At 39.3% G+C, this 23,998-nt stretch overlaps 1 protein-coding gene across 4 annotated transcripts in view; it reads left to right on the top strand.

Moving 5' to 3' along the window:
- The window catches only part of Parpbp (PARP1 binding protein), a 77,244-nt gene that overhangs the window by 39,601 nt on the left and 13,645 nt on the right, over positions 1-23,998 (top strand). For all 4 annotated transcript variants that reach the window (XM_029563334.1, XM_029563333.1, XM_008832610.2 and 1 more), the window contains 4 exons: positions 2,040-2,210; positions 2,500-2,654; positions 16,204-16,384; positions 22,794-22,972. In XM_029563334.1, the coding sequence (XP_029419194.1) occupies positions 2,040-2,210; positions 2,500-2,654; positions 16,204-16,384; positions 22,794-22,972 (686 nt within the window). The remainder of the gene's footprint in view (positions 1-2,039; positions 2,211-2,499; positions 2,655-16,203; positions 16,385-22,793; positions 22,973-23,998) is intronic.

The following is a 23,998-nucleotide window of genomic DNA, read 5'->3' as shown; positions in this document are numbered from 1 at the left end:
TTTGATTTTATATTGGAGTGGCCAGATTGCTTTTGTCTTCATGAGTTCCCATAGAGTCCAAAGTCAGATGAGGATCAGATGCTCTCAGGCTTTCTCCTAATGTCTAGATCCCTCCAGGAAAGATTTTCCCCTCAGGAATTTGGGGTTTGGACTGGCCTGGGAGCAGGGCCCAGGAAAGATGCTGGTCTGGGGCAGCTGGTGGCCATGCCACCCAGAGATGCAAAGGGAGATGGGGGTAGGAAGAGGCCCCAAGGGCTACTGGGGACTGCACTGAGGAACTGAGTTGGTCTGGATGAAAAAGATAAGGAAGAGCAAAGGTCAGCCCGGTATCCAGGAAAGAGGCTGGTGGATTGTGTAGCCCAAGAAAGCAGAGGGAGGTGAGGGTGGGTCCAGGCCCAGAGGGCTCCTGGGGACCCGAGAAGGAACTGGGTTGGTCTGGATGCAAAGTATCAGGAAGCAGTGGTGGTTCCCCTGGTGTCTGGGGCGCCAAGACAAGGAATGTGTCAGTACCCAGGCTAGGAGGAGGGATGGGTATGGGAGATGGGAGGGTGAATGAGGCTGGGGAAGTCAGGGCACAGAAGGCATTATCGACTTACCCTGGAGAGAGGCCTGCGGTTGTGCAGACCCAGGGAATCAGAGGTAGGTGGGGGCTGGGCCAGGCCCGAAGCGCTCCTGGGTTTATCTGGATGCAAAGTATCAGGAAGCAGTGGTGGTTCCGCTGTGTCTAGGGTGCCAAGACAAGGAATGGGACAGGTCCCTTGCTAGGAGGAGAGATGGGCAGGGGAGATGGGAGCATGAATGAGGCTGGGGGAGTCAAGGCGAGGGGGTGCTATAGACCTACCCAGACAAGAGGCCTGGTGGTCATGCAGGCCCAGGGAAGCAGAGGCCCTCTTCCTTTTGAAAACTTATTGAGTCCTTGTGCTGCCCATATACACCTTAGTGTGTGGCCATCCACAGAGAAAAGAGACTCTTCCTCCCCTAACAGCTATCAGTTGTCAGTAACTCCTCAGCTAGGAGGCACATCATGCCCACCTTCCCTTTCCTTGCTGGGATTTTGTCTGTCCTGAGCTTGCACCATTTTGTATATGCTGTTACAACCCCCTTTGTGTTGTGTCTGGTAAACATTATTTGGTTGTAGTCATCCACCTCTGACTCTTAGAATCTTGCAGCCCCTTCTACAGTGATCCCTGAGCCTTTTGAGGAGGTCCCATTTAGGTTTGAGCACTCTGCAGTCTCATATTCTAGAACAGTAACGTGACTAGTTCTAGGTCTCTGTGCTAATCACCATCTAGTGCCAAAAAGTTTCTCCTATGAGAGTTGAGAAGTGTACTGATGTAGGTCTCTGGACCTTACGGGAAGACAGTTCCTGGTGTGGGTGGACTGTGTATTCTTAAGATAATGTTTTATATTTAATATGCTTACATATGGCTTGCATATATGGCTTATGTATTTCTTTTAAATCTGTTATCTCTCTCTGAGGTAAGTTAATGTCAACATCAACTAAATGCTGTTGTTTTCTTCACATTTGGTTTATTTTCTTCATTTTGATCTTTAATTTTTATTTGATAATATTAAAGCCAATATCTAGTAGCTCTCAAAAACTCAAATAATTAACTTTAGCCTTCGTATCTGGTATTGCAATGAGTTGCAGACAGGGAATCAAAAGTCCGGATGCTCTAAAGTTTCTGGAAGCTGTATCATTGGCCATTACTTACTTGCAGTTTTTTTTTTTTTTCCCAGGGGGATAAGATAAAGCCTCCTCAGTAAGGGCTCCATGAACTATCTTTTATATCATTTCCTAAGAGCTACTTCCCAACAATTATAGTAGTTATTTACTCATAGTTTCTTGTTGTCATTAAGTGGATTTCATTGAGAAAGTATATGTTGATTATCCAACATGTTTTTGGTTTGTCCAACAGTTCTTTTTCCCTAAAGAACTGAGTGAAGCATTGTGATGACATGATTTTATGTGTTTTTACTACATATAAAGAAGATATTATCGATTTAGAACACCAGTAACTGAATACTTTATTGTATAGGTACGTCTATTAGCAAAGAAGATTTTCTTTTCATATTTGAACCTACTAGTGAATTCAAAGAATGACCTGGCTCTGGCTCATATTCTCAATATTCCGGATAGAGGACTGGGAAGAGATGCCTTCACCAATTTGAAACATGCGGCTCGAGAAAAACAGATGTCTATCTTTTTGGTATGGATGTGTTATATTTTAAGTTTATTTAAAACTTGAGCAGTGTACTTTAACTTGTAACTGCAGTGAGTAACATGATTTATCTCTACTTGAAAATCCATTGTATTTTTTTTTTACTGTAGAAGAATTTCTCTACATAGACATGTTCTGTATAGTGTTAGTCCTAATAAGAAAATGTACAATTTTCCTCTTCTTTTCTTTTCTCTTTCTCCCTCTCCCCTCCCCCTCCCTCCCCCCTCCCCCCTCCAAAATCAATAAAGATCACTAAATTATTTGTTTTCATCCATAGGTGGCCACATCATTTATTAGAACATTAGAGCTCGGAGGGAAAGGCTATGCACCCTCACCATCAGATCCGTTACGGGCACATGTGAAAGGATTGTCAGAGTTGATTCATTTTATTGACAAGTTAGATGAAATTCTTGGAGAAATACCAAATCCAAGGTAATAATTCAAAAATAATAAATGTATATTATCAGTCTATCTTTAAAATCTTACAGAATCAGAGGTAGGAATGAAAGTAATATTGAAATCACTGTGCATCAGACCAAAGAATAAAAAGAAGAAGTAAATATCAGAGTGAATAAGTCATAATTTCATGGACATTCTCTTAACTTTGCTATGATTCTAAATCTTTTTTGCCAAACTTAAAAGACATGTTCAAACCACAGTTGCTTAGTCTGGAGTTACTATTTATCTTTATCTGGAAGAAACATGTTTTTGAGGACTAGAAATGACCAAATAATGTTTTTTTAAAAAATATTTTACTTTTATTATTTTTATCATTTTATGTGTATGAGTGAATTGCCTGCACATATGAGTGCACCGAGATGGCTCAGTGGTTAAGAGAACTGACTGCTCTTACAGAGGACCCAGGTTCAATTCCCAGCACCCAAATAATGTTTTAAAATTTTATTTGGCAATAAAGAAAAATTAACTCCAAGAATAAGGAAGAAAATGGAAAAGGTGATGAGTTCTCTATTTTTTTCTATTTTTTATTTTCCTGTATATGTAAATCTTTGGTTCATCTGGGACGTGTTTTTATGTAATATTAGAGATGAATGCTTTTGTAATCTGAGACTTCCATTTGTCATATAGGTATACTGAATATTGAGTAAGTTTAGATTAACTTTAGGGGGCAGGAGTGGATTGTACTTGTCAGCAATCCTGGGTTGCTGTCTTTTTGAGTGGTGTGCCATAACATTATTCAAATAGAAATAACTGATACTTATTGAACATTTTTTGTACTAGACATTCTGCTAAACTATTTATGTAGATATTGTTTGAGCACCATGAACTCTTAGGTAGTAGGTAACATTGCTATTTCCAGTTTAGAGATGAAGAAATTTAAACATGAGATCAAGTAATTCGCCCTAGATTACCTTGTTATTAAGTTGCAGAGCTGAGGCCCATTACATCCCTTCTGACCCTGATACACAGTCTCTTATTCTGAGGAACGTCTTTCCATTTTAAGATTCCAAATTCCATATTTTTTCCTTTATATTTTGTGGGGGGCGGGGAGGGAGAGTCTGTCTGTCTGTCTAGGGGCAGTATGCATGCCACTGTGAGAGAGTGGAGGCCCAGAGGACAACATATAGGAGTTGGTTCTCTCCTTTCATCTGAATCTCAGGGATTGAAGTGAGGTTCTCAGGCTCAGCAGCAAGCACCTTTACCCACTGAGCCATCTTGCTGGCCCCAAATGCCATATTTTTAAGGGTTTTATCCTGAATTGCATTCTTTTCTTACGTGGGTAGCTATTACATAACAATAGAAAGGTGGCTGGTTAAGGCATCTACACTGGGGAAACAGAAAATGGACAGGAACTGGGGGCTGGGCTGTCAGGCTTCAAGGCTCACCCCCAGCTACACACTTTTACCAGAGAGGCTCTGTCACCTTAAGGTTCTGCTGCCTTTCCAAACAGCACCACCACCTGGCAACCAAGTGTTCACACGTGGGAGACTGGGGGACATTTCGCATTCAGAGCACAGCACCTGCTTTTCTCTTTGCTTTGCTTCCTACTTGTTTCATATCAGTTCATTATCAAGCTTGACAAAGAAACTTAAATTTCGTGTTGATATTGGGCCATCTGCCAGTTCATCTTTGTTCTTGGAGACATTCCTTCTGGAGACTCCCGGCTTCACCACTTGCACCGCACTTTTGCTTGCGAGGCTGCAAACGACTGGTAACTGTAGAGCTTTAGTATCACCTTGTGAATTTTTTGCCTGTGCCTTGTTCCCTGGACCTCATGGCTTTATTTTTTCTTTGGTAAGTTCTTTGCTTAGATAGCTTTCTTCTCCAAAGCAAATACAGGGCCTGGGTAGGATGGCTCAGTGGATAAAAGTGCTTGCTGCACAAACCTGGACACCTGAGTTTGATTCCTAGAACCTACAACAGAAGGAGAAAACCAGCTCCTGAAAGTTGTTCTCTGACCTCCACATATAGGCTATGGCATGCTCCTGCAGAGAGAGACACACACACACACACACACCAAATAAAAGCAAACAGGAGACAAATACCTTTATTCTCTCATATGATTTTTTTAATCTTAATTGCTAATCATATTTAACTTTTAAAAATTAGGCAAAATGGCTCACACCTATATTCTAAGCACTTGGGAAGCCAAAACAAGAAGATTGTCTTGAGTTCAAGACAAGCCAGGGCTACAATGTGTGACTGCTTCAAGAAAGGAAGAAAAAAATAAGAAAAAAGAAAATATTTTCACCTGCTTCCTGAATGGTGTTTGTTTTATTTAGATTAAGTGTTTATTATTTGTTTATTTGTTTGTTAAGGCTTGTTTTGCCCTATTTGTGTTTCTTAGAGGTATGATGATTCTCGGCTGTCACTTCCTGTTTAAAAGTAAGGCCTTATAAAGCTGGCATCAGTAGCTTTGTGTAGTGGGCTTAATTATGATTTCCAACTGGCCCTTTTGTTACGGACTTAGCTCTCCAAATGTCAGTTAAAACTGTAGGTCTTGGGGCTAGAGAGATGGCTCAGCGGTTAAGAACACTGACTGTTCTTGCAGAAGACCCGGGTTCAAATCCCAGCACCCACATGGCAGCTAATAACTGTCTTTAACACCAGTTCCAGGGGATCTCATGGCCTCTTCTGTCTTCTGTGGGCATTGCACAACACGGGTACACTTATCTACACGCAGGCAATAAATGCATACACATAAAAAAATAATAAATAAAATATTAAAAAAAAAACTGTAGGTCTTTCCTTTGGGGTTTTCCAAAAAATTTTCCACATATCTGTGCTTTAATCTTGGAAAGCTATAAATCTGCCCTGGCAGTACTCTGGGATTTGAGGATAGGTTGATTGACCCTGAGCCTTAGACTTCAGTCTGTAGACATTTTTCTGCCTCTGTTTTCAGTCCTTGCTGTGCCTGGATCTGGAATCCCCCCAGCTTACTTTGAGTCTGGAGCTTTGCTGGGTTTTTCTTCTGAGTAATCCTGCTTTCCATGCTCAGAATGGGAGAGGGGCTGCTCGGGCTGTACGTGTTACACATGCAGACACCAAGAAGCTCTTCTGTTTTTCACAGAGATGCACCTGCTTCTGCCTCCTGAGTGCCGGGATTAAAGGCAGGCTCTACCGTGCTGGGCCCTGGTTTATCTTTTTTTGGTTCTGGGCAGTCAGTACTTGTCTATCTGGTTTCTGTCTCTCCGTACTTTGATGAAATGACTCTGCTGTCACCAGGTACTTCCCCCTCTTCTCTCTTCTTTTTATTTATGGATTCAAAACTCTATTTTGCTCATATATGACTTCAGTAAGGTTTGAGAACAGTGCTAAGACAAATGCAAGTACTCAGTCTAATGAATCTGTTATGATTTGGGGGAATAATTAGCTAGGAAACTTGCTTAAGGGGTTAGAAGTACATTTCTTTTATAGGCAACTTGGATGAGAGAATAGATTTCTTTAATGTTGCAGCTGTATGCATGCATTCTCATTATAATAATTGCTCCGTATCATGGGGAAGACCCTAAAGAGGTGAATAGCTAAATAGTGAGGATCTTCAAGTAGGCGCCTAAACAGTCCACACAAGCAATCTTGTTTTCTTCTTTGTAGTGATTTTTTTCCTTACAACAATAATATATATTCATTTTTATAATTTAAAATAGTAAAACTATTAAAAACTTAAAAAAAAAAATGCCCTACTTATGTAATGCTAGATGGGCGTGTACAGTGGGAAGGACCTGGCTTGTGGGAACTTGGGATAAGGGTGTCAGGAATGTATGCTAGGGTAAATGTTATAATTGAACTTAATCCAGAAGGATAAACTTGAAATAATCCAGACACGGGGTGTGGATAACCTACTGACTTTTGCTGCACTGGTTATTCATTTTGTCATAATTTTTAGCCTTTCCATTTACTGGTACTTTAGCCATAGTCCATAAAGATTGTAAGAAAAACCCAGCAAAGCATCTTTTCTGTTCCAGCTCTTTCTCCTTCCTTTTGCTCAAATTCTTGAAAAAATAATATTTTTTCCACCTTCCTATTTCTCATCACTTAATGTGTTCCTCATCATTTCTCTTTAGGCAGTAATCTTCATAAGAAGTTGTTGGGTTTCCTCACTAATGTTCCCTAGCCTTAGCACAATCTCTGGGACATAATGGATTGTAATTTTCTTGTGTACCCTTGATGACTCACACTCACTCACACCCCTCCCTCCCCCTGAAGCTCCTCTGCCATGATCTCTTGTGATCTTTCCATTGTTACAGTCTTTGGAATTTTTTGAGTCCTCAAATCTGATTACTTCTTAGAACGCTTTTCTTCTCATAACTTATTTTTCTACTTACTTCACTAACTTCATACACATTAATTCTCCTGTCTGTTACTCAGTGGAACCCAACTTCAGTGCAGAGTTTCAGGAACATATCTTCAACTATTTCTGAGACGATGCCTCAAAGATAGCTCAAATTTAGCATCTAGAGAAAATGATTCTTTATCTGTCTTTTCAGCAACTACTTCCTCTTGAGCAGACTCAGCCTTTCCCCCTCCAGTGACCCAAGCCCAAGTGTGAAACCCGTGTTAGTCCTTTTCCCTCCCTTTCTCCCTTGGCTTGACCAGCTCCTCTCATCTGACTTTAGTGCCTTCTCTCACTTCTGCTCTTGTAACTGCTACCTATTTTCTAGTTCTTGCTGTCTGCTTGCAGACCTTATCCTTTCTTCTCTGGACTTGTTCAGCCCTCTCCAAGTTATTCATCCTGCCTCCTGTCTTGTATTGCTCCATCCCTCACTGACGCCAATATGATCTTTCTGAAATGGTAGTTGTTAATACTATGATTAGTCTTTGACTCTCCCTCCCTCATCACCCATTGACTGCCTGAAACTTCTCTTTTTGAGGTGGGACATGGTGAAGTTCCCCCATCCACCCTGGCAGGTCAACTGGTTTTGTCATCGTTCAGATCGTGTTGGACTACCACACTGTGGCGATTTCACTGGTGCAGCTTCCCTTCATGTCTAGAGTGCATTACCTAGCAGCAGGCGTCTTGTTCCTCTGGCTCTTACATTATTTTCTCCCCTTCTGTAGTGTTCCCTGAGCCTTAGCTGTAGAGGCTGAATAGTAAATGTGTGACTTATAGCTGAGCAGCTCACAGTCACTTATTTTCTGCATTTGGACCAGTTGTGGAACTCTGTAATAGTCTTCATTTTTTGGCAAAAAGAAGCTGCTTTGGTGAGGGGTGAGAGGTATATTTGTAAATATAAGGATACATATTTAGAATATAGTAAGAAATTACACCAGTCTAGGAAAGTGACAGAAGCAGGTTCTACGCTACGGTGTATGACCTCTCCAGCCTTGTGTGCTTCGCTTGGTACTGTGTACAGTACCATGCATGGTTTCCCTCCTATTGAATGGACCATAAGTCCAACTGGAAAACTCTTGATACACTCACAAGGTAAAAGTGCCACTACTGCACTGATTGACTGGTTTTCTCCCTTGGCAGCTTGCAGAGTATCTTCTGATACTGTGAGAGTTAGTCTTCAGGGAGGAGGCTTCCAGGCTAGTTACAGCACAGTTACTCCAAGTCTTGTGTCTGAACTATGTCATATCTTTAGTGATATGGTCTTCCCTTTAAGTTCTGAGAGGCAGTCAAGGACTGTGGCAATATTATTTTGGGAGTCTCTTGGACTACCCTAACCAACAACTGGAGATTTTCCTTGCCTGGCACTGTGCTTTTTGTTATAGAGCCTTCAGTTATACACATGGACTCACATATATTATTTGTGTATTTTTCTTTTCTTTTAATGTGTATGAGTATATTGTGTGCATGTAAGTGCACCTGGGCGATGCAAAGCTTGTGGAGGTCAGAAGAGGTCGTTGGATCTCCTGGAACTGGTGTTATGAACAGTTGTTAGCTGCCATGTGGGTGCTGGGAATCGAATTAGGGTCCTCTGCAAGAGCAATCAATACTCTTAACTGCTGGGCCATCTCTCCAGCCCCTATATGTGTATTTTCAATAGGTTTATTAAATACTACATTTCCCTTTGGCTTTTCACACCACCTAAGCATTATTTATCTCTCTTTCCTCTTTGAGAGGTTATGTAATCCCAAGTAGGCAGTTCTAAAGACAAGTACCAAGTACCACTAAATGGACACAGTGCATTATATACATACACATATTATATATATACATATAAATATATATTTATATGTAACAATCAAAAAAGAGGACAAGAGGTTGTGAGGGATTGGGAGAGTCATGGGAGGAGATGGAGGGAAACTTGGAGGGATAAAAATCATACTAATATAATACTCATTTATGAAATTCTCAAAAAAAGGAAAAGATTCCATACTAAGTATAGAATAAAATGTCAGGAACCCTGGTGAATCACATATGATCTAGCTGTTTATACCTTTCACTCTGGATTCTTGTCCTCTCTGTTTTTCCACTTTATTTTTTTTTTATTTATTATTTTTATTTTATGTGTATGCGTGTATTGCCTGCATGTAAGTAAGTGCACCCGTGTCGTGCAATGCCTGCGGAGGACAGAAGAGGCCATCAGATCCCCTGGAACTGGAGTTACAGACAGTTGTTAGCTGCCATGAGGGTGCTGGGATTCGAACCCAGGTCTTCTGCAAGAACAACCGGCGTTCTTAACTGCTGAGCCATCTCTCCAGCCCGTTTTTCCACTTTATAACTGAAGTGATACAGATATCTGTATCTGAGGAGAACTTTGTACTTTTTAATTTTTAAAGGGGGAATTGCAGTAACCGTCGAGTCTAAGGAAGAATGAGAATAGGCAGGTAGAGAGAAGAGGAAAAAAGTAAAACAGTCCATTCTGACACTGCCTGTTCCCCTGCCAGCCTCTCCTGCAGCCCTCTGAGCTGAGCTGCCTGCATTGCTGCATTTTGCCAGTAGATGCCGCCATAAAATGCATGCTGCATTGTTACCTGAAAAATGTCTTGTAAGCTTCAGGTTATATAAATTAATTCCTGCTCTTTAGGATTTTAAAATGCTCTATTGTATTATATGGCTTTTAAATGTGTTTACATCATATATTGGACTAAATATACGGTTATTGAATGTTAATATGGTTGAAAATTTTCTGCCTAAGGTAATGTTAATTTTTTTTGTTTAAAAAAATTTTAGAAGTAAATTTTAGGGACTGGAGAGATGGCTCAGCAGTTAAGATCACTGGCTGCTCTTGCAGAGGACCTGGGTTCGATTCCCAGCACTCACGTGGCAGCTAACAACTGTCTGTAGCTCCAGTTCCAGGGGAATTGGACTCCTCTGACCTCCTTGAGCATTAATTAAGCTTGAATTAAGCTACAGGCAATACACTCATACACATAAAATAAAAGTAATAAGTAGGGGGTTGGGGATTTAGCTCAGTGGTAGAGCGCTTGCTTAGCAAGCGCAAGGCCCTGGGTTCGGTCCACAGCTCCGAAAAAAAAAAGATAAATAAAAAAGAAGTGTTTTGATACTACTTTTTAAGCCCCTTTAAGCTTCATTTTCTGAAGGTATTTAAAAGATATTTTAGCAAATGGTTATTAAAATCTTGAATACATTATAGTAAAGCCAGACACTTTAGTAAAATGAAGAATGATCAATTATATTGAAGTATTAACAATTATTTGCTTGTATTATTGCTGCCTCAGGACTCTGGTATGATGGAGTTAAGAGCTGCAGTTTAATTCTCTCATCTAAATTCTGCTTTTAATGCTTATTTAAAATAGCAATAATATATTTTCTGGGAACACCAGTTTCTTCCTTCAAGCTCCTTCTATACTTTTAGTATCAGTCTATCTTATGGTTAAATTGTGACCTCTTTTTTTTTTCTTTTGCTTTATTTTTATTTTATGTGTAAGCATGTATTGTATGCATGTATGCAGGTGCACCTGTATCATTCAGTGCCCACAGAGGACAGAAGAGGGCATTCAGATCCCCTGGAAATGGAGTTATGGATGATTGTTAGCTGCCATATAGGTGCTGGGATTTGAACCCAGGTCTTCTGGAAGTCATCCTTCCATTCCAAAATTGTGACCTCTTAAAATGGTTTTATTCATTTTGTAACACCAGTGCATGGCACAGATGTCCTGATATATTTGAGTTAAATATTCTAGAGTTTCCAGGTTCTAGACATAAGAGCTTGAATTAAGCCACTGTGTTGTCAAGAATATATAAGAAGGACTAATGGTGGGCTTCAGTAGGAATAAACTGATCTACAAAGTAGTTTATATTAATAAAATAATTGTAGCGCTGGGATTGGAAGTGTTTTGCCAGTATCCTAAATACTAACTTCAGCATGTAGTTGAAAATTAAATCTAAGAAGTTTTTTTTTTTTTTCTAAATACAGTTCTGTCAGTGAATTATATCATCTTTAAAATTCAACACTTCTGTTCTTATAGAAGGAATGGGGGAAAAAGACAGAGAAAGCCTTTACCTAATATTATTTGAAACTTTTATAATTACAACTAAGACACATTTTCATATTTTATTACCTTTTGAATGTCTTCCAAAACTTTTTGATAGTTTATTTGTAGACTTAGAAAACATGCATAATTGACCTAAAACCCTCTCAAATTTGTAAAAGAATAAGTTAAAAAACCACTTGGAAGACCATCTTTAACAACAGGGATTTTTACCAGGCCAGTAACCCAACCCAATACTACCTTATTTGGCAGAGGTCCAAATAGTTAACATGGGGTAGAATGAGAACTCAGGCAATATATAATATGCATGTCATTTTTAATGCTATGAAAATAAGTGCAGTCTAGTTAGGAGAAAACCAATTAACCTCCAAATTATACAAACTTTACTGACAACACTCTCCAGCGCTTGCAACTATAAAACATTTAATTTAAAAATTTGCCACTATAATATATAAAATAGCTATTATATAGGATATGATATTCTATCGCTGTCGGGATTGCTTTTTTTTAAATAGTCAGTGTTAATAGCCCCTAGGTAAACACTATAATCAAGTCATAACCAGTTCTATTCCAAAGGATCCTATACATACTTATTTTTTGATTCTAATACTTTAATAGCTACCCACAATTCTTTTTAAAAAATATTTTATTATTTTCATTTTATGTGTATGAGTGCATGTAGGTAGGTTCACCCATGTTGTGCAGTGCCTGCGGAGGTCAGAAGAGGGTGTTGGATCCCCTGGAATTGGAGTTATGGATGGTCGTTAGCTACCATGTGGGTGCTGGGAATCACACCCGGGTCCTCTGCAACAGCAGCCAGTGCTCTTAACCGCTGAGCCATCACTCCAGTCCCTGTAAACAATTTCTTATAAAATGTTGCTAATTAAACTAAAATATTTTACAGAATTTATTACAAAAACTCTTTGATAAGATTAATTCCCAGAAAAAGAACAGAGTGTTAAAGTGCTAATTTTGGATTAGTTTTGGCTACATTTCATCCAGGTTTTCTTTGTGCTTTTAACGGAAAGTTAAGTTAAAAATAACAGCTGAGGAAGAAACCTCTTCCATAAATGAAAGAATTCCTAGAGTCAGCCTAGACTCCTGGCCTCTGGGTTGGCCCTCTCATTGACAGAAATGAAGAATGCTGGGTGACACTGTAAACATGCTCCTCAGTGCATTGCTGGGTAGGCAGGTGGAACAAGAGTGGAGGTCAAGGAGTAGGCGGAGCAAAGCAAGCGGCAAGTGAAAAGCAGGGCTCACTTTGATTTTGAGAGCATTTGGTGAACTGGAAATTCTGTTCTGTTTGTGTGTTCATGGGTGTGTGTGGCTGTGCATGTGTGTGGAAGCCAGAGGTCAACCTCCTCAGGAGCTGTCCAGTTTGTTTTTTGAGACAAGACCTCTCATGGGGACCTGAGGCTTGGCAATAGGCGAGGCTGTCTGACCAGTGAGCCCCAGGGATCTGCCTGCCTCTACCTCTCCAACTCTGTGATTGTAAGTGTAATCCACTGCACCCAGCTTTTGATGTGTGTACTGGGGATCCATGAAGGTCCTCATGCTTGTGTGGCAAGCATTTTACTAACTGAACAAACTCTCCAATCTCTTCTGATAGCCACTGTGTGAGAGGGAATAGACCAGGCACTGCTCAATCTGCAGGTCTAATAGGAACACATAACCAGAAGAAAAATTGACATATGTTCTCCCTCATATGTGGATCCTAGAACCAAATCCTGATAAGTGAGTATGTATCCAGACATAACTCTAGGAACCAGAATAATGGAAAGGAACCAGGGATATACAGGAAAAGAATCTGAAAGAGAACAGTAGGAAACAGGCATTAATAAGGGAGATATGGATAAAAATTGGATTAGTTTAAGGGAAGGGGAGGGAAGGGTATACAAGGAACCCAGGGGATAAAGGGAAAGAAGGAGCTCAAGAGAGGTAGGACCATAGGAGAAGGGTATTATTAAGGGAGAAATGGGGGCACCTTAATTGGGGAAACCATGATGGAGGGGTTAGACAATGTGAGAGATAAATAATGCCTAGTTAGTTTTAAAAACCAGAGGGAACCATATTACTCCTATAACCTACTGACAAATTATACATACCAGATCAAGAAATACATGTCTAGGTAAGGTTTATCTGAGAACAATTGGTCTTTGACCAAGATTTATCTACATGGCACACAGTAATTAAAAGTACCAGACTGGTGGAACTAACCTTCTTAGATGTTTAACAGACATACTTTGAGGCCTATAATAATTTGGTCAGAGGGACATAAAGGACAGTTTTTGCTCCTTGTCCTCCTAGGTCAACTAGTCCAGGGGACTATGAGCATCTCTCAAAATGTCCTGTAATTGTGGTGGGTCACCTGTCCTCTTGAGCAAGTGGGCCAAAGAGACCCCACGAGATGGACATGAACCAGTGTCCAGTCTACAAAGAGGAGGGTCAACATAGAGGAAACATTTCCTCCATGTTTCCAAGTGAAGCCAGCCATAATTGAGCAGGACCTTTGGCTTATCTTCACATAGGTGGAAAGGAGTCAGGGGCTCCTCCCAAGCCCATGTGACCCCTGAGGAACAGATCTTCAAATGACCTTACGAGTAAAAATAAATTGGTTTATCTGGGCCAACTGTAGGGCCTTAAACACCCAAAAGGAAAGTATAACTAAAGACTAAAGGGGCCAATATAATTTTTTGAGTCCATATGTATAGCTAAAGGCTACAATGCCAGATAGGAGACACTTTCTTTTGAGTTGTTGACCAGGGTGGCTAAAGGGACTCCCAGATAGTAACCCAGCATAGAACTGGGACAGTAAACAGCAGACCCCAATCTTATCTAAAGGAGTATTGCCAACTGATTGCTCCTAGATGAGGAACAGCTGACCTTCCTAAAACAAAGACCTCTAGGTAGGCTGACTAGATCCAATGCCCTGTTTTGACCTCCACAGGTATTGCATCACTCAGGTGCACTTACACACATGTGAGTGATACACTCATACACATAAAATAAAAATAAATAAAAAAAATTTTTTTAAAAGGTGTGAGCCGCAATAACTGGCATAAATTATATCTTTTGCTCTTAAAAATTTCAGAATGCTTCTTCCAGGAATGGTGATTAGAAGCACTTAGAATGCTCCAGTATTTGACATCATAGACTGTCTACAATTCATCTTCCAACAAAATTAGGCTGTCCTGAGCTCATGGTAATAGGATAGTTTATACCAGGCAGACATGAAGGACTTAGTGCTGTGAGACCTAAAGTCCTTATGAAAGTGTCAAAAACAAACCACACTAGCAGGGCTCCTGGGTTCCGTGTGTGCTAAATGTGTCTGTGACACGTAGCAGGATTAAGCATGGTTTCCTTATTGAGGAGCAGAAAATGGTTATCAAAGTGTTGAAGGCACAAGCACAGTCATAAAGTGAAATAAATATGAAGCCTTTTATAGTAGTAAAAATGAAGGCATATTCTGAGGGGGAAAAAACAGTTTCATCGTTAAAAACTTCAGTGTTGGGGCTGGAGAGATAGCTCAGCAGTTAAGAGTTCTGGTTGCTCTTGCTGAGGACCCAAGTTTGAGTCACAGCACCCACATGGTGGGTAACAACCATCTGTAACTCCAGTTCCAGGGGATCTGTCACCCTATTCTGACCTCCGATGGCATTGCACAACATGGGTGTACTTACATACGTACAGGCCATATACTCATACACATAAAATTAAAAATAATAAAAAATTAAAAAAATTCAGTGTTATTCAGAAAATCAGTCATCTCTACTGTGTGTCAAGTGTAAACTGTTATATGACGATTGATAAATATGGTTCCTTTCTCAAAGAACTAATTTTTACATGAAATGTTTCTACGTTTTCTCATTAAATCACCCTTGATGCTTTGAAAACAATGTAGTTACATAGCACTTTCCTTGGAGATAGTGATTTAATAGTCTAGGACACTGATGTTTCAAATAAAGCTGAGTATGTTTCTTATGAGGAAGAAAATGTGTGAAACACATATCTAATGACTTATCATCATACATTAAATTCTCTGTGATTTTCTGATGAAGTTCCCTTCCTATTTGGACCAAACATTGAAATGTGATCATGCTTCTGAGAATACCTGACTAAGACATAGAGCCCGACAATAAGGTATTGAGGATGGAAACTTCAATTCACAGTTTTTCACTTATGTGTCTACAGTAGAGAAGGCAGGATTCCCTAGAGAGTGGCCAAGCTGCTGTCTGTACTCAGTCAGTCTGACTGCATGTCACAGCAGACCACTGTCTTGCTGTGCACTGCAGCCTTTCCATGGACACCTCATGACTTCAAAAGACAGTCCCCTTCTTTCTATTGTGGCATACCTCTGACTTCCTCTTTAGAGTGGACTGAGGTCTTTCCTCTGAGTTTCTCATGTTGGTCCTGTGTCAATTCTGTGGATCAGAAACTGCAGCACAAATTCAGGCATAGAAAGAAAGACTGATACCAGGTTTGTAAAAACACTTGTCCATTGGCCATAGGTGGCTTAGTCTTTGGTTTATTTTGGATCAATACTGACTTGCTTGATTTTCTCTTCTGTGTGTAATAATCCTTCATGAATGGCAGTACTGTTTCATATGTTTCTGGTCAGCCTTCTTCCTCCCCTCCTCTTCCCTTCCCTAGAACCCCAGGTTCTAGGTCAAGCTATTTAGTCTTTATGAGGCTCAGTTCTTTCATCTATGATTTAGGAGAAATATTAACAATCTCCTGAGTTGATTTTACAATTAGTGTAACATTCTAGGTATGCAATAAGAAGTAACTTGTCTTAATAGTATGTAAAGGTATGCACTTTAAGTATATTACATGTGTAGAAATGGATGTGATCTGCTATCAGATTTCGTATATAACTAAATTACTTTCCCTCAGCTTTCAAAACAAGGAACACACCAACTTGTAAAATGACTGACTTTTAGAAGACTTTAAACATTTTGTTTCTAATCTAATGGTTTTATCTTTCTTAAATGCTTTACTGTTTGATTTATAAGATCAAAGCTATATTCTTTGAAAGGTGTTGATTAACACTGGGAAAAAGTTTTCCAGCTTTAAGCCACTGTCATTTACAATGCTATCACAGTCTTCTTTCTATTTTCAGCCTTGCAGGGGGTCGGATACTATCCGTGATAAAGATGCAGCTGATCAAAGGCCAAAGCAGTGGGGATCCCTTTTATAAAGCAGTAGAAGAAGTTGTTGAAGATTTGCATTTGAGGATTAAAAACATTATCAGTTCTGAACAAGATGTAGCTGTTAGCACCACTGACATCAGTCCTGCACGGGTAATGGATTTACTTTTCATTGCCCTTCTGTACAAAACATGATCTCTTCTATTCACTGCAGAAATTGTTTAATGATGCTACTTAAGTCAGAAGATTGTACTGGCTGTGTTCTAACATGATGTTGACAAATTTAATTTTCTCAATCGGATTATGTTCAACTTAAGTAAATCATAGCATCCTGGGAAAATGTATTTGTTAAAGAAAGACATTGGATAATCTCTAGTCTCTCTTTTTAGCAGGGAATACTTTAATTCTTAATTGGTATTAAGGTGTTTTGGGCCACTTTTAGATAATTTTTCTAATGAAACTTATTTTTTTGTTTACTTAGATATAATAGTCTTGTTTCTGATCCCAATAATCTCTCTGTAGGACAGCAACCGTCCTTTTAAAAATAATTTATATTCAGGGTTTTATTTTTCATCTCTATAATCTTTTATTACCTACCTATGTTTCCAGTTCATCACAATTTATTCTTCCCTGTGCTTGGAAATCTTTTAATTATATAATTCTAGGACATATACATCATCCTTGATTTTCTTACTTGGAAAGTCAAATATAATATATTCTTACCTACAAAAAGGAACTACCGTGATTTTAGCTCCAGAACAAAATTTTAGCGTGTTATGGTGGATTTTGTTTTTCTCTTTCTTACTTGGTTTTATTTTGTTTCATTTGTTTTGAAACAGTTTTCTTCTATATCACAGGCTGGGTATGGAACTCACTATGTAGCCCAGGCTGACCTCAAAGTCCTGCCATAACCTGCTGAATGCTGGGATTCCAGGTGTGAGGCACCCTTCCTGTCTCTATTACAGTATATTCATTGTAGTTGACTTAACAAAAGCCCCTTTTTGTTAGGTGTCACCATGGTACCTAGTGCATTAAAAAAAAGGCTTTTGCTTTTGTTATTTATTCTTTCATTCACAGGCCTTGGCTGTCATTTTTATCTATTTTCTCTAACAATGCATGTTTTTAGGTCTCCTTCAAAGGTGCATCATGGGTGAGATTCTAGGATGCTACCCCATTTATTTCACATTTATTTCATGTGTGTCAACATTTTGAGTGACTAGCCTGACACATAAAATCAATAGTTATTACTACAAGTTTAAATCAGGAACTGTTACCATCATAGACAATTAAGAACACCAATCTCTCCTATTTGGGAGGGAGAAGAAATACTGATACAAACCAACTGGTTCTTAGTGTTATATTTTCTACTAAATCACAAATCCTGAAAGTACAATCAAATAACACTCAATGAAGTTAGTATTAAACAGTGTGGAGTTCTCTGGTACTGATGAAAACTATGTGTTAAGTAGCAGATTATGACAGGCAATTTGTTTTAGTTCCAGTGGAGCTGTGCATTATAGTTCATCTGGTAGCCTGAGGCTGCCAAGTAGAAAAGAGGCCAAAACCATGTTGATACAAGCTGAGGAGCCTGGCACAGCGACAGCAGAGAGCCAAGACAAGGTAGCTTAGTATTTAGGTATGGTGTTCCTCAAGCCAATGGGCAAGGCACCATCCTTGCCCTGTTTTGTCAGTGAGACTATGTTGCACACAGAGCAGTTAAGTTACTTCCCTGATAAATTGCCAAGAATTTGTGTTATATGCATCTGTATATAATATTGTATTATATTATTTCCATGTTATTTTATTCTTCTGTCTACTTTAAATTTTTCCAGGTATCCCTTTTAAAATTTGTTTTGGTGTTGTTCTGTTTTTCTTTCTTTCTTTTTTTTAAGACAGTGTTTTTTCTATAGCCCCACCTGGCCTATTATGTAGACCAGTCAGGCCTTGATCTCACTGATATCTGCCTGCCTCTGCCTCCTGAGTCCTGGGGTTAAAGGCATGCACCACCATACCTGGCTCTGTTTTTTTGAAATTATTTTTATTGATTCCTTGAGACTTTCATACAGTGTATCCAGACCCTGCCTTGCCATCAGCACCACAACCCTCTACCCCCGCCCCCATCAAAACTTCATGTCCACTATTATTTTTAAAGGATTATTGAGTCTACTTTGTGTTCCCCAAATGTCCTTGGGTGTGAATCCTTCCCCTGGGAGTCTGGTCAACCTACCTGGCATCACATCCTTAAAGAAAACTGGTTCTCTTCTCCCAGAAGCTATCAGTTGCCTATCTCTAATGCTATTTAGTTCAGACCATTTCATTTCAAAACTAGTTTACTGTAATCTTTTAGTGTGCTGCAGCCCTGTCTTCATATTTGATCATTTTCACCCTTAAATATATTTTACATGTTGCCATCACTGATTTTTCTAAAATCTAAGTAACATCATGGTATTTGATTACTTAATAAAATGAGAATTTACCTTTGTAGCTGACTGACTCACAGCTTCCTGGCATGAGAGGCACAGCTTTTTCAGACTCATCTTATGTAACTCCTCGTTGTCTTGTTCCCTAACCTTGTTATGCTGCTTAGTTCCTGAACATATGAAGCTCTTTCCTATCCTGTATGTGCCTCCTGCTCCCCAAACCATCCTTCACTCCACAGTATCCTGATCATTGTCTTTTGGGTACTGTTGCTACACTGTGCAGACACATGTGAAATATCACAGTGCTCTGTAATCTAATTTTTTGTTTTTCTTTAATGATAAAAATCTCTAAAATTTTGCACATGAGGGTGTGTGTATGCATGCATAAATCCCATCACATGCATACATTTACTCTTTGTAGCAGTATTAGGCCAAAATTGTGTGTGGGGAGGTGCAGGTAGACTTTACAATGCCATCAAACTATTTTGTATGAAAATTGCAAAAATTCAATAAAAATTAAAAAGAAATATTGTACATTCTAAAATCTGTATATATGTGCATATATATTAAGATTAATTTATGCAAGTAGTTAAGTAAATGGAAAATGTGATAGTTTTTAGAGTAGTGCAGAAGTATAGTTGGCAGAAAAAAATAAGACATTTGGAATGAAGTTCCATCATGTATAGTTTGCCATATTGTAATAAAGTCCTTAAATAATCTTGTGCTTGCACAGAAACCCATGTAGACTTTTTTTTTTTTTTTTAAATCTTATCAAGGGAACTATGATTTCTTTGAAAGTAGAGATTTTCACCTTTGTTGTTTAGTTTATTAAAATAGTGCTTAGAACATAGAATCATCAGCATGAATGAATGCCAACTGTTTTTTATTTTTATAATTGATTAGATCTTTTGTTATTGTTTAGTTTTTTGAGATAGGGTCTCATATAACCCAGGCTGGCTTTCAACTTGTGTAATCGAGGCTGGCCTTGAATGTATCCTCCTGTCTCCACCTCCCCAGTACTGGGATTACAGGTATGTGCCACCACATCTGGATCTTAGTTAAAATTTTATTATTATTTATTAAATTTTATTTATTTTTTTATGTGTACAAGTGTTTTGCTTTCATACAAGTGCACCCATTATGTGCACGGAAGCCAGAAGAGGGCGTTGGATCCACTGGAACTGGAGTTAAGGACAGTTGTTAGTCACCATGTGCGTGCTGGGAACTGAACGCAGGTCCTTTGCAAGAGTAGTCAGTGTTCTTAACTGCTGAGACATCTCCTCAGCCCCCCTTGGTTAGATCTTAATAACTATTGTGTGGGTTTGTTTTAGATTGCCAGACCCTCTGTTTGTATAAGAGTAAAGAGTTTCACTTACGTGGTTGAGACCACATAGTAACTTAACTAGATAGTGATTAGAGTTTTCTTTTACTTTTAAAAAAATTTTTATGTTCTTTTGTATTGGTTTTCAAAAATATTATTATTGATTTTTTTTGTGCATTCCATATCAAATTTACATTTGATTAGGCCTTTTGTTATTGTTTTATTTTTGAGACAGGCTGAGCCATCTCTTCGGTCCTCTTGGTTAGATCTTAATAACTACTGTGTAGGTTTGTTTTAGACTGCCAGACCCCATGTTTGTATAAGAGAAAAAGCATATATCGGTTAAGAGTTTTAGTTATGTGGTTACTAGAAAGTGATCTTAATCAAGTTTAGGACCCCCTCCCCCATCTGTGTCCCTTCATACTCCCAATCCCCCACTGGATTTCATACATTCTGTCATATATGATAAGTTCTGTCCAGTCAAACATTTGTACCCAGATGTCCCTCGGTGCAAGTTCATTCACTGGAGTCTGGTCAGCCTATCCAGAGTCACTCCCTTAAAGAAGATCTACTCTCCCTCACCTAGCAGAAATCAGTTGCCAATAGATCTTCAGCTAGTATTGGGGCCTGTTGTTCTTTTCCCTCATTTTATGCTGGATTTTTGTCTGATTGAGTTAGCATGGGTCTTGTGCATGCTGTCATCATTGTTGCAAGTGCATATAAGTAAGTTCCCAGTGGCCTGAAAGCCTCTGTTTCCTTATGTTCATGCAACAAGCCTGGCTCTTATGGTCTTTCCACCCCTTCTTCCACAGTGGTCCCCTAGTGGCGGGTGGGTTAGATTTAATGTAGGAGTCCTATCCAAAGACACACACTCTGCAGTCTCTTGTTATCTAAAACTTAGCCAGCTGTGGCCTTCTGTGTGCATTATGCTTTGTTGTATGAGGAAACTTCACTGGTGAGAGTTGAGGATGTATTAGTATTCTCTCTACCCCCTGTTCCGCTATGTTCCGTGAGCCTTAAGTTTATAGAGTTTCTACTCTAGATGTGCCACTTAGGGGTGGGCATCTCTCAGACATATAGTCTCTATATGTGACGAGTTGTGGAACTCTGTAATAGCCTCCATCTGTTGCAAAAAGAAGTTACTTTGATGAATGGTGTATGATATACTTGTTTTGTAAATATAAGGATCCATATTTAGCATATAGTAAGAAATTCATTTGTGTAGAGATATGACAGATATAGAGTTTTCTTTAGGATCTGTAACCTCTCCAGCCATGTGTATTAGCCACAGTGCCACCCATGAGTTCCCTCCCATTGAGATGACTTTAAGTCCAATTAGATAGCTGTTGCTTACTTCCTAGATAACCGTGCCATTACTGCAACAATGGCGTTTGTTGTGCTGGTCATTGATACAGTTTTTAGGCCTTGAAACTGGGGTTGAACCATCAATTTGATGTTCTTCCTTACCAGCTTGCATAGTACTTTCCAAAGCTACGAGAGCTAGCCTTTGGGAAGAGGTGGCTTCCAGTTCAGTTCCAGCTCCATTGCTCCAAATCTTGTGTCTGAAGTATGTCTTATCTTTAGCAGTAAGGTCTTACCTTCAAATTCTGGGAGGCAATCAAGGGCTGTGGCAAAAGCCTGTATAATTTTGGGCATCTCTTGGACTACCCTGTCTGGCACTGACTATATATAGCCTTCAGGTACACTCATGCATTCAAGTTCAGATATTGTATGTATATTTTCAGGGGGGGGTTGAGTTAATATATTTCTCTTTGGATTTTTATGCCACCTAAGCTTTGTTTATCTTTCTTCTCTCTCTCCCTCTCTAACCTCCCTCCTCTCTCCCCAGTTTGAGTGTCCCCATATTCCTCTTGATAATACATGTCTCCTATTATCTTACCTCTCTTTAGTTCCTTTTTCCTCTCTACCCTCATGGTTTCTTGTATGTTCGTCTGTCCATCCACCCTTCCCAGTTGGATGCCTTTGTTTTCCCCACTTCCCCCTTGGTAACATCTGTTTCCTACTATCCCTGTCTCTTGGGCTCTTTCTTTCCTTTTACCCCCATGGTTCCTTTCCGTTTTCCTAACTCCTGCTGCTATATCAGGACACATACTCACATATAAGGGATTCATTCATGCTAAGATCCACAGATGAGGGAGAACATACATCATTTGCTTTTCTGAGTCTGTGTTACTTCACTTAGTATAACAATTTCTAGTTCCATCCATTTACCTGCAAATTTCATGATTTTTGTCTTTCCTTATTGTTTAGTAGGACTCTATTGTGTAAATGTACATTTTCATTATCTATTTGTCAATTGAGGGACATTTAAGTTGTTTCCATGTCTTAGCAGCATTTATTTATTTTATGTATATGAGTGTATTGCCTACATGTATGTAAGTGCACTTGTATCATGCAGTGCCCACGGAGGTCAGAAGAGGGAGTTGGATCCCCTGGAACTGGAGTTACAGATTATTGTTAGCCATCATGTGGGTGCTGGGAACTGAATCTTGGTCTTCTGGAAGAGCAGCCAGTGCTCTTAGCCACTGAGCCATCTCTCAAGCCCTGTGATTTGATTTTTCTTACCTAAAGCCTAATGTTATTCTGACCAGAACCTAATGTCTTCTCTGATAATATTATTCTTGTGTATCTGAAAATTGGTAAGAAATGTTCCCATACCTTATATCCACTTCCTATAGCTGGTTTCCTGTTTCTTTACTGATAGAGGAAGAAGGAAGGTGGCATATGAAATAGAAACATGGGGCAGGCTCACCTAGCTGGGGTGACTATTACATATACTTACAATTAATTTTCGTTCTAGCCAAAATCTCATGCCATAAACCACGGCACTGCATACTGTGGCAGAGATACTGTGAAAACTTTACTGGTTCTTTTGGATGAAGAAGCAGCCAGTCCTCCCACGAGAAATAAAGCAGATCTTTTATATGATGATGAAAGCACAGTTCATCATGCTGGGACTTCTGTTCTTACACTTTTTAGGTATGTAATGTAGAAGCTCTATGTGTATAAATGCTAACTAGAGAATTTTTGTAAAAGCACATGATTGATTATAAAAGAAATGTATACTTATGAGAAGAAACTATATAACAATATAAAGAAAGCCAAAGTTAGTTAAAGGAAGACTGGACTTTAAATGTAACAAGTTTACGTATTCAAAAGGAACATTTCCTAAGAGTATGGTAAGTAATTTGTTTTCAGTGTTGTTTTCATTCTAGTGTCTTGCTGTAAGAAGATATTTATTTCCTTTGCTGTGTGCCAAGGACTTGGCTATATCTCAGCTCTTATAACTCTTTTTCATAGTGTCCCCACCTTGCAAGTGAAGAATTAGAGATTTGAGACTAAATAATATGCCCACGAGAGCTCAGTTAATAAGGAGAAGATTTCTTCTCCCAAACCTGAGGTCTTATTCCATGGATTGCTATTCTACCCAGGAAGAGGACAGGCATATACACAAAACATATCAGAATTGGTATTCACTGGTTTTTCTTCACATTGTGAAGAAAAATATTTGCTAAAGAATATTGGTGTTATATATAAACCTTGATACTGCCTTGATACTACTCCAGCTGCTGTAATAAAATACCATAGACTGATACTGATAGAAGCTTGCGGTTAAACAACAGAACCTGACTTTCTGTTTGCACTGAAGTATGTGGTGAGATACCAGCACAGGTGGGTTCTGAAAAGAGCTGTCCCGGTGCTTTGAAGATGACCCCATACACACACATGGCCTTTCCTTGGTGTGTGTGCAGAATGATCTTTCTTTTGCCCTTTTCATATAAGGCACTGGCCCTATACAATTAAGACTGTACACTTATGAGCTCACCTGGGGCTGGTGAGATGGCTCAGCGGTTAAAAGTATTGACTGCTCTCGCAGAGGACTGGGGTTCGAGTCCCAGCACCCACATGGTGGCTACAAACCATCCTTAACTCCAGTTCCAGGGGAATCTGATGCCCTCTTCTGACCTCCACGGCATTGCATGACATGGGTGCACTCACATACAT

The sequence above is a fragment of the Nannospalax galili genome, unplaced genomic scaffold (genome assembly GCF_000622305.1).
Source record: "Nannospalax galili isolate Female #2095 unplaced genomic scaffold, S.galili_v1.0 scaffold415, whole genome shotgun sequence".
Taxonomy (NCBI): Eukaryota; Metazoa; Chordata; class Mammalia; order Rodentia; family Spalacidae; genus Nannospalax; species Nannospalax galili.
Note: the sequence above shows the minus strand (reverse complement) of the source record. Positions and strands in the feature narration are given on the sequence as shown.